This window comes from Primulina huaijiensis, chromosome 12 (assembly GCF_012295235.1).
Source record: "Primulina huaijiensis isolate GDHJ02 chromosome 12, ASM1229523v2, whole genome shotgun sequence".
Taxonomy (NCBI): Eukaryota; Viridiplantae; Streptophyta; class Magnoliopsida; order Lamiales; family Gesneriaceae; genus Primulina; species Primulina huaijiensis.
The window spans coordinates 14,052,648-14,063,795 of NC_133317.1; the positions used below are offsets into that span (position 1 = coordinate 14,052,648).

Genomic DNA, 11,148 nt, shown 5'->3' on the forward strand with positions numbered 1-11,148 from the left:
GGATTAGTTTGTGTAGTGGAAAATTAAGCTTTTCCCCTGTTTTCAACTAATTTCCAGCTAGGTTTCAGATCGTGAACAGTGTTTCCGGCGACATTTTCACGCGAACATCTTTGCGAAATTACCGTTGTGCATTCTAGTTTCGTTTATTGAGGTATTAAGCTTGAATTCAGATTGTATAAGGTTTATATAGGCTGCCCGGATTTCGAATTTTAACCGAGCTGATTTATTTTGGTTTAGTCGTTTGGTTTGCATTGTATTGAATTATATAGTGAATTTATAATGTAGGTTTTATTGTTGGACGAGTTCATCAGGAAGTCCTTAAGAATTTACCGTGGTATTGTAAGTTGTAATTGAGGTACGCTCAAACTTATATCATTATGAAGCTTATATTGGCGTGTAAGAATATTCGGTGAATGTTGTTTGCTATTACGTGCTTTGAATGTTTATTCTGATGCATTCATGCATAAATTATATTGACATGACATATTGAGCCTTGACTCCTTCGACGGCGATTTTCGTTGATTCTGTTGAGATATATTGAGTCATCAGAGGGACGAGTGGGTTAGGATTAGCCACATTCCCAGATGACAGCTAGGGACGAGCGACTTAGCTACTCGCATTCCCGATGCTACGTGCATGGACGAGCGGCGATTTGATGCTGCATTCCTGGCACGGGTGGCCAATGTTACTGTTGATGATGCTATTCGTTTGGACTCCATTTGGTATCCGTTATTCCATTGTTACCATTCATGCATCGCATATCATTGCATTTACTTGGTATTATTACATGTCTTTTATATACGTCGTGATTTTACTGGTTTGTCGTACTGGGGTCCGACCTCTGTTTTCTTTTTATGTTGTGGTTGTTTTTGATGCCATAGTAGGTCATTCCAGGGGATTTGACGCGTCTGGTGGAGCGTCAGCGAGTGGTACCCAATAGTCAGACGGTTTGTGTCAGAGTTCCCAGATATTTATATATATTATGCTGGTTTGATACATTTGCCAGGGAGATGCCTTGTGTAGCTGTATGGTGATATTTTTTTATGTTGTTTGGGATTTTAATTTTGGTATGTCATGTCTAGTCCTGTCCAGTGCGGCTGTAGGATGTTTGTGTGGTTGATTGTGAACTTGATGTTATTTTCGAGCGTATATTATTGTTGTTGTGTTTTGAGATTTTTGGGATGTCCTACTTACGGGGAGGTCATGCCGAAATTTCTGTAGGCCCTAATGAACGTTTTTAAACTCGTTTTTGCTGTTTACACCAATTAATCCTTGTTGTTTGATAATTAAATATTAATTAAGTGCACGGGCCCTCACAGTTGGTATCAGAGCGTAACTGGGATACGCTCGAATTATAGTCTAGGACACTCGAGTTTCGGCACAAATAAAATGATTGTGCATGTGTTTGATTATTTGCTCTTAATTGTTTCTATGTTTTGAATTCATTGTATCAGCATGACTAGAGCGTATTAGTTTAAGTTTATGCTCTTATACTAGACCGATTATTTTGTTTTCTGCCTGTGGATTAAATCCTTGTGTCTTGTAGATGGCACCTGGACGTAAGGGTAGAAAAGGAAAGGAAGTTGTTCAGGAATCTGAAGCTCCTAATGTGAGAGGACTTAATGAGACTGAATGGGGAAGACGAGGTCGTCGTCCTCGCGGTGAAGCACGAAATGTTAACGTTGAGCATGAAGTGGATCAGTTGACTAGAGGAATGGGTGAAATGGAACTAGTGATATCCCGATTTCAGAACATGCGTCCTCCTCGATTCTTTGGGAATGAAGATGGTGAGAAAGCTGTAGCATGGTTAAAAAGTATGAAGCGTTTGTTTAATATGTTGGAGTACACTCCTGATTTGCAACTTAAGTTGGCTATTTGTCAATTAAAAGACCGAGCTCAGTTATGGTGGGAAACTACCGAGGAAGCTCTGAAGGAATCAGGTGAAAGAGTTACTTGGGATGTATTTTGTGCTCAGTTTGCTCGAGAATATTCACCGCCTTCGTATTATTCGGCCAAGGAAGCTGAGTTCAATAGATTGACTCAAGGTAACATGACTGTAGTGGAGTATGCATCTCAATTCTCAGCACTTCTTGCCTATGTTCCTCATGTTGCTAGCAGTGATCGGAACAAGCTATCGCATTTTATGCAAGGATTGAATCGAACCATTTGCACTTTAGTAGTTGCTGGAGCACCTGTTAATTATGCCGATGCTGTAGAGAAAGCCAAGAATGTGGAGGCAAGTCTACTTTTGGCAGAACCACAGTCAGTTCAACCAGGTTTTCCTCAGAGTTTCGGAGGCAATGTGCCGATGCCAGTTGGTGCACCAATATACCGTCCTTTACTGCCGTATCAGCCTTCGCAGTCTTATCAGCAACCAAAGCAACAACACTTTAGGGCCAAAGGAAAACAGTTCAAGAAACAGAGTCGTAGTAGTTCTTCTTGTTCTGGCAGTCAGCGTGGAGGTTCAGTTGGGTCACCAGGTGGAGTAGTTTGTGATCGTTGTGGTGGTAAGCATATCAGTACTCAGTGTACGGGAGTTCATGGATCTTGTAATATCTGTGGGCAAGTTGGACATTATGCTAGAGTATGTCCGAATGCAGCAAGACAACAATTTCAGCAACCTCAGTTTGGTCAACGTTTCAGAGGACCAGCAACTAGACCTTTTGTTCCGACTCAGTCTTTCCAGCAGTCTAGCTATCCTCAACCTAGAGGTTCTGTTCCGCAGCGTTTTCAAGGGCCACAACAGGCTCAAGTTCATGCTCTAACTCAGGATCAAGTTCAAGACGCACAGGGCGGAGTTATTTCAGGTATCTGTCTTATTTTTAATCATCCTGCGCGTATACTGATAGACACAAGAGCATCTCATTCATTTGTATCTGTTGTATTTGTTGATGAGCATGAGATTGCTACTACTTCGTTGATAGATACTGTGTCAGTCTCTACACCTGCCGGTGTATGTTTGATGTCTCATGAGATAATTCTGAATTGTGTGATTAGATCCGATGATAATATTATGATAACTAATCTAATCAAGCTAGATATGTCTGACTTCGACTGTATTCTGGGAATGGATACTCTGTCAAATTATCGAGCTACCTTTGATTGTTTCCATGGAGTTGTGAGATTTAGACCGTATTATGGCAGTAAATGGAATTTTTACGGTAGTGATTCGCAATTACGTATTCCATTAGTGTCAGCAATGGAAATGTTTAGAATCTTGTCATCAGGAAATGAAGGATTCATGATCTATGCAGTTGATGCGACTCAGGGAAAAAGATTTGAAGTATCAGATATTCCTGTTGTCAAGGAATTCCCTGATGTATTTCCCGATGAAATTCCTGGATTTCCACCCCAGAGGGAAATCGATTTTAGCATTGAGTTGGTGTCCGGGACAAATCCTATTTCGAGAGCACCATATCGTTTGGCTCCAGTGGAATTGAAAGAACTCAAAGAGCAATTACAGGACTTACTGGAAAAAGGCTATATTAGACCAAGTATGTCACCTTGGGGAGCTCCGGGATTGTTTGTAAAGAAGAAAGACGGAACGATGAGAATGTGCATTGATTACGGACAGTTGAACAAAGCTACTGTGAAGAATAAGTATCCTCTGCCACATATCGATGACTTGTTTAATCAGTTGCAGGGTACATCAGTGTATTCAAAGATCGATCTTTGTTCTGGCTACCATCAGCTTAGAGTTCGAGAGGAAGATGTTCCGATGACAGCATTTCGAACCCGTTATGGACATTATGAATTTCTAGTTATGCCTTTTGGATTAACTAATGCACCAGCGGTTTTATGGATTTGATGAATTGCGTTTTTCGAGAATTTATAGACAGATTTGTTATTGTCTTCATAGATGACATTCTGATTTATTCAAAGACAAAGAAAGAGCATCGAGAACATTTAAGGTTAGTCCTCTAGACACTAAGAGCAGCGCAATTGTATGCAAAATTTTCTAAATGTGAATTCTGGCTGGACAGAGTAGTATTTTTGGGTCATGTTATATCAGCTCAAGGAGTATCAGTGGATCCTAGTAAAGTGGAAGCTGTTATCAATTGGCCAACACCGACGAATATTTCCGATATTCGCAGCTTTTTGGGCTTGGCAGGATATTATAGGCGTTTTATTGAAGGATTTTCTATTATAGCAAGGCCTATGACCCAATTAACACAAAAAGATCGACGTTTTGTGTTGACTGATGAATGTGAGTCAAGTTTTCAGACTTTGAAGGAAAAGTTGACAACAGCTCTAGTGCTAGCTTTGCCATCAGGCTCAGGTGGATATGTTGTTTGTTCAGATGCATCTCTAAATGGACTTGGTTGTGTTTTAATGCAAAATGGGCGAGTGATTGCATATGCTTCTCGTCAGTTGAAACCGCATGAGCCCCGATATCCAGTTCATGACTTAGAGTTGGCTGCTATTGTGTTTGCATTGAGGTTATGGCGTCATTATCTGTACGGTGAGCAGTTTGTGATTTATTCGGATCACAAGAGTCTTAAATATCTTTTCTCATAGCCTGACTTGAACATGAGACAGCGTCGGTGGATGGAGGTGCTTAAAGACTTTGATTGTGAGATTCAGTATCAACCGGGCCGAATGAATCTTGTTGCAGATGCCCTCAGCAGGAAAGTTCAGAATGCTATGCTGACATCTTTTACTATCTCTAAAGTTCACGAGCACTTGGGAACTTCCGGATGGACTTATCATATCAGTGGAGACTACTTTGTAGTATCATCTATTCAAGTTGAGCCACATATTTTTTCCAGAATCAAAGCAGCACAGAGGACTGATCGGCATATTCATAGATTAAAAGAATTGTCTCGAACAGGTCAGACAGAAAAGTTTAGTGTTGCCTCAGATGGTAGTCTGCGCTTTAATGGTAGACTTGTGGTTCCTAATTTGATAGATCTGAAAGAAGCTATACTACGGGAAGCACATTGTAGTCGACACAGTATTCATCCAGGAATTCGAAAGATGTATCATACCTTAAGAACTCATTACTGGTGGGAAGGTATGAAGAAAGATATTTCTCATTTTGTGGCTAAATGTTTAACGTGTCAACAGGTTAAAGCCGAGAGAATGAGACCTGGTGGAATGTTACATAGTCTTGAAGTGCCGCAGTGGAACTGGGAGCATATTGCTATGGATTTTGTGACACATCTACCTCGTTCTAATCGTGGTTGTGATGCGATTTGGGTGATTGTTGATAGATTGTCTAAATCTGCTCATTTTATTCCATATGATCGTACATATACTTATATGAAAATGGCGAAACTGTACATTGATCATATAGTGAGATTGCATGGTGTGCCAGTAACCTTAGTATCTGATCGTGATCCAAGGTTTGCTTCGAAATTTTGGGGAAGTTTGCAATCGGCTTTGGGTTCAAAGTTGGCTATGAGCACCGCCTATCACCCACAGACAGATGGTAAGTCAGAAAGAACCATCCAGACTCTCGAGGATATGTTACGAGCAGTAGTGATGGATTTCAAAGGTGGTTGACAAGAATCATTATCTTTGGTTAAATTCTCTTACAATAATAGTTTTCAGGCAACAATCGGTATGGCACCATTTGAAGCTTTGTGTGGAAGAAAGTGCAGATCGCCGATATGTTGGGAAGATGTAGGAGAAAGACAGATGTCAAAACCAAAATTTATTCAAGAGATGAAAGATAAAGTTGAATTGATCAGAAAAAGGATGAAAGCAGTCCAGGATCATCAAGCCAGTTATGCTAATAAAAGGCGTAGACCTTTAGAGTTCCAAGTGGGCGATTATGTTTTCTTGAAATTATCACCATTTCGGGGTACTATAAGATTTGGACATAAAGGGAACTTAGCTCCGCGTTATATTGGTCCGTATATGATTGTTGAGAGGATTGGCACATTGGCTTATCGTTTAGACTTGCCGCAGAGTTTGTCTTTGATACATAATGTGTTTCATGTATCTATGTTGCGTAAGTATGAGCCAGATCCGTCTCATATCTTGAATGTTGAGGATGTGGAGTTGGACAGTTCCCTTAGCTATGTTGAACATCCAGTGCAAATTTTGGACCGCAAGGAAAGACAGCTCAGGAGCAAGACGATTCCACTAGTTTTGGTACAATGGAGTAGACATGGAAGAGAAGAATCTACATGGGAACTAGAGGCAAAAATGCGACAAGAATGGCCTCATTTGTTTGAGAATGTAATGAATTACGCGATGTATTCTGAATTTCCTATGTATTATCAGATGTAATGTTGTGGATATCAGTGTTGTGTTTGTTAGATTTCGAGGACGAAATCTTTCATTAATGGGGGAGAATGTGAGGCCCAATACCTAAAAGGCCCAGCCCATTTCATTTAATTAAATATCCAACCCATTTGATAGAAAACAGATCGCTCAAATCCAGAAGCGCTTCCCCCCAGCCTTGCAACTCGTCGCTTCTCTCCTGTTTCTGCAGCCCTCGCGTAGCGCTGCCAGTGGTCGGAGAGTAGTGCAGTAGCTTAGCAACTTTTTTCTTCCCTTCTATTTGAGTCTTTCCTGCCATGAATCGGAAGGTTTCGAGCTCGATCGGATTGATTTCCAGTAACTGTGCGTGAGCTTCGATTCGGTTCTAGGTAAGATTTTTGGCTTCAATTCTTAGTTGTGTTTTGGTGGATTAGTTTGTGTAGTGGAAAATTAAGCTTTTCCCCTGTTTTCAACTGATTTCTAGCTAGGTTTCAGATCGTGAAAAGTGTTTCCGGTGACATTTTCCGGCGACCATCTTTGCGAAATTACCGTTGTGCATTCTAGTTTCGTTTATTGAGGTATTAAGCTTGAATTCAGATTGTATAAGGTTTATATAGGCTGCCCGGATTTCTAATTTTAACCGAGCTGATTTATTTTGGTTTAGTCGTTTGGTATGCATTGTATTGAAGTATATAGTGAATTTATAATGTAGGTTTTATTGTTGGACGAGTTCATCAGGAAGTCCTTAAGAATTTACCGTGGTATTGTAAGTTGTAATTGAGGTACGCTCAAACCTATATCATTATGACGCTTATATTGGCGTGTAAGAATATTCGGTGAATGTTGTTTGCTATTACGTGCTTTGAATGTTTATTCTGATGCATTCATGCATAAAGTATATTGACATAACATATTGAGCCTTGACTCCTTTGACGGCGATTTATGTTGATTCTGTTGAGATATATTGAGTCATCAGAGGGTCGAGTGGGTTAGGATTAGCCACATTCCCAGATGACAGCTAGGGACGAGCGAGTTAGCTACTCGCATTCTCGATGCTACGTGCATGGACGAGCGGCGATTTGATGCTGCATTCCTGGCACGGGGGGCCACTGTTACTGTTGATGATGCTATTCGTTTGGACTCCATTTGGTATCCGTTATTCCATTGTTACTATTCATGCATCGCATATCATTGCATTTACTTGGTATTATTATATGTCTTTTATATATGTCGTGATTTTACTGGTTTTTCGTACTGGGGTCCGACCCCTGTTTTCTTTTTATGTTGTGGTTGTTTTTGATGCCATAGCAGGTCATTCCAGGGGATTTGATGCGTCTGGTGGAGTGTCAGCGAGGGGTACCCAGTAGTCAGTCGGTTTGTGTCAGAGTTCCCAGATATTTATATATATTCTGCTGGTTTGATACATTGCCAGGGAGATGCCCTGTGTAGCTGTATGGTGATATTTTTTTTTTTATGTTGTTTGGGATTTTAATTGTGGTATGTCGTGTCTAGTCCTGGCCAGTGCGGCTGTAGGATGTTTGTGTGGTTGATTTTGAACTTGATGTTATTTTCGAGCGTATATTATTGTTGTTGTGTTTTGAGATTTTTGGGATGAGGTCATGCCGAAATTTCTGAAGGCCCTAATGAACGTTTTTAAACTCGTTTTCGCTGTTTACACTAATTAATCCTTGTTGTTTGATAATTAAATATTAATTAAGTGCACGGGCCCTCACAAGAATAAATAAATGGTCTTAAAAATCTTTAATGTAAAATCGTAATCAAAATCATAAGTGCGGAAATAGTAGAAGCGCTGGTCCTCGGGTTGTGTACACCGTCAGTCCAGCCAGATCAAGTCTCAATACCTCCCTCAACCTCACCTGCATTCAACACACCTAGTGAGTCTAAAAACTCAACACACCATAATCTTGATAGCAAATATACGTAATAAAATATCACATGCAACAGTGAAAATACCTTTACATAAAAATAACATTTTCGTGATATGCATAACGTAAACCTTAACCTTTTTCCTCAATCATAACATGACTTAAAACCTTTTTCATGATCATAAACATTATCCTTTCCTTTATTGAATTCAGATCGTTAATTGTGACTTTCCTCAATCCTCAAAAGTCGATGGCACCATCTACATGAAACCACAATACTGGACAGCGGGGACATCAGCGACCCAAGATCGTCAACTGAACCTTAGCATATCCTCAATCATATCCTCATAGTCACAATTACTTCACTTTCATCAATGTTTTCATGATTTCATCAATTTATAAAATCATACATAAATATCATTTTCTTTTGAAACCAAGCATGCATCATGAATTTTAAATGTCAACGTTTAATCATAAACTTCCATGGACATTTAAAATCATAATTCAACATGTAAAATATCATAACCTTTAAAAATAATCATAATAGCATAAAAACAGCATTTAGAGCATTGCCATGACCTTTACTACTTTTAGGTGTAAAAAGACCGTTTTACCCTAGACGTAAAATTCCTCGACTTTGACTTTTTCTTTAATTCATTGACTCTAACATGTCCCAAATAAATATTTAAGCTTAAATTAAAATTCTCATAATTTTATTTAGCTTAAAAACTAGGCTTTTCAATTAATCTTTAATTATTCGTTGTGACATTGTTTTAATCCCGAATAAATCCCAAACTTTAATATGAAATTCCTAAATTCAAAATTTAGTCATTTTATATTATTTTAGCCCTTATGAACCATGAATCGACCCCCGTGAACCATTTTTTAATTTTTCTTAGTTAAAGACCCTAATATGACACCTAAAATTCGACCCGAAGCCAACTTTCGATTTTCACGAGTCACCCCCGAGCCATGTTGATCCAAAACTTGACCAAAATCCAAAAGTATCCTCTTGGACCCTTAGATCACTTAGAACCCTTCCCAAAACCCAAAAACGAAAGCCCCTTACTCACCCTTATGCTGGCCGAGAGTTTCATGAAATGTGGGCTCTAAGTTTGCGTGTCCAGGCCTCTCCCGGGGAACCCAGGCCATGGACCACCCACTCACACACCTTCTGTAAGGCTCGAGATTTTATCATTTTAATCCGAGATTATTTAATTGATGAATTTTGGAATGTTAAGTCATATTCCATTGTTTTATAATTCTTTAGGAGTGAAATTGAAGTAAAAAGAGTTGTGAGGACCGAATTGCAAATAGTGAAGATTTCAGGGGCTAAAGTGCAATTAAGTATTTTAGTGGGACACTTGTCACCACCATGTAATTTGATATATATATATGACAATCTCCATTTCAAACCTTCAGAGAAGAAAACGAGAATAGCTACAGAGAATTGTTAAGTTTCCTTCAACGTTTAGAATTGTGATTTGACAATATCCGTATATCAGAATTTAAATCCGGACACGGTTCTGAGATCCTCTCGTCGACAGCTACTACAGGACGTAAGTTTTATTGAGTTCTGTTATCATTTGAAATTATGATATTGGAGAAATTATTATTTGACCATTATTATGTGTTCTGGGAATACTAGACATCGTAGAATCGAAGTCAGATCGAATGACAAGTTGATTTTGGAATTGTTATGATTTTCTGACTTTATCGATTGAAATTGATCAGATTTGGATTATTGATTGATTACAGATTGTAACGGATATGGGTTATGGTTTGTAATTGATATATGTTGCTATTGTATTGACGGGGATATCGGGATTGTGCCGTTATACCGTTGATTTGAATTAACTTCAGATTGATCAGATTAGGTATTGAATTGTGAATGGAATGTTGATATTGCTATTCTCGATATGTNGATGTTTGGTTTATATCGATGTTTGATTAGGAGTGGATTTACTTCTATTACTGAGATTCGATATAGTATGCCAACGTCTGGAAACCGGGATCCCTAGACTAGGAATGAGTCTAGTCTGAGCTGTAGAGTCACGAGTTATTTACAGTTTTATATCGATTTATGTTTTCAGATTTAATACATGTGATTGATATTTGTTTCATGCTTTTATATCGATTATATGATTGCATGTTTTGTTGAATTATACTGGGATGTATTTCTCACCGGAATTATCCGGCTGTTGTCGTGTTTGTATGTGTGCATGGCAACAGGTGGGACAGGATCGGGGTCAGGAAGAAGATGAGAGAGATCGTGATTAGAGTGGAGACTTCGGACTTTGATGTAAATAGGGTTTGGAACACTTGACATGTAGTTGTTACACCTTAGTTTGAGTTTGATGTTTGTTGTACAAGACTTGTACTATTATACTGATATGTATATTAGATGAATTCCCTTATGTTCCGCACTTAAAAAAAAAATAATTTAGACCCTGTTCATTATAATTGATTAATTAGTCCCAATGACGATTAAGAACATGATTAGCGTCCAGGTCCCCACACCTTCCTAGGACCCTTAAAACTCCCCTCAGCCCAGCCCTGAACCACAGACCCCGCCCCCAGTCCCCTGGAAGCCTTCCCGGCGCTGCACATGTGCTGCGCGCTTTCTCGGGTAGAGTCCTAGCATGGCTAGGACTCTTCCCTCGACTCAAACCCATCCCTGGCTAGCCCTGACCCCAAGCCAAGACCGTACCAGCCCCTTCACGTGAAAGCCGAACCCCTTTGCACCCCATGACAGAAACGATTCTCGCATGGTGCTTCATTCCTTCGACTGTGATGTGGTTTAGGCGTGTGTGTGTGACTCTAAAACAGGTGTAAACCACTCTTGATCTTACCTTATGTCATGGCAACCCCTTAACATGCCTAGAACAATTTTTTTTTTAATCAAACATCATGAAGATAATACATGCAAGTGCAATATTTCGAAAATTCTTGAAAATAAATCATGTTCTTTATGCATCCAATAATTAAAACATTAATATGATATGATGGATGAGAAAAAGAGATGTATGGCGTGCCTTTGTATTTTATACGC

The 11,148-nt window shown here is 39.3% G+C and overlaps 1 protein-coding gene across 1 annotated transcript; it reads left to right on the forward strand.

The window, feature by feature from the left end:
• The first annotated feature begins 390 nt into the window (after positions 1–390).
• LOC140989419 (uncharacterized) lies at positions 391–5,505 on the forward strand. Its single transcript, XM_073458620.1, has 7 exons — positions 391–675; positions 1,547–2,807; positions 2,925–3,494; positions 4,112–4,347; positions 4,540–5,099; positions 5,214–5,279; positions 5,346–5,505. The coding sequence occupies exons 1-7, from the start codon at positions 637–639 to the stop codon at positions 5,503–5,505; spliced, it is 2,892 nt and encodes a 963-aa protein (XP_073314721.1). The 5' UTR covers positions 391–636.
• The last annotated feature ends 5,643 nt before the right edge of the window (positions 5,506–11,148 follow it).

Excerpts from the sequence above, each read along its gene's own strand:
- LOC140989419 (XM_073458620.1), top strand. The coding sequence starts at position 637 with ATGGACGAGCGGCGATTTGATGCTGCATTCCTGGCACGG. Across the intron at positions 676-1,546 it reads ATGCTGCATTCCTGGCACGG|ATGGCACCTGGACGTAAGGG; the intron begins GTGGCCAATGTT and ends TGTGTCTTGTAG. Across the intron at positions 2,808-2,924 it reads ACAGGGCGGAGTTATTTCAG|ATACTGTGTCAGTCTCTACA; the intron begins GTATCTGTCTTA and ends CTTCGTTGATAG.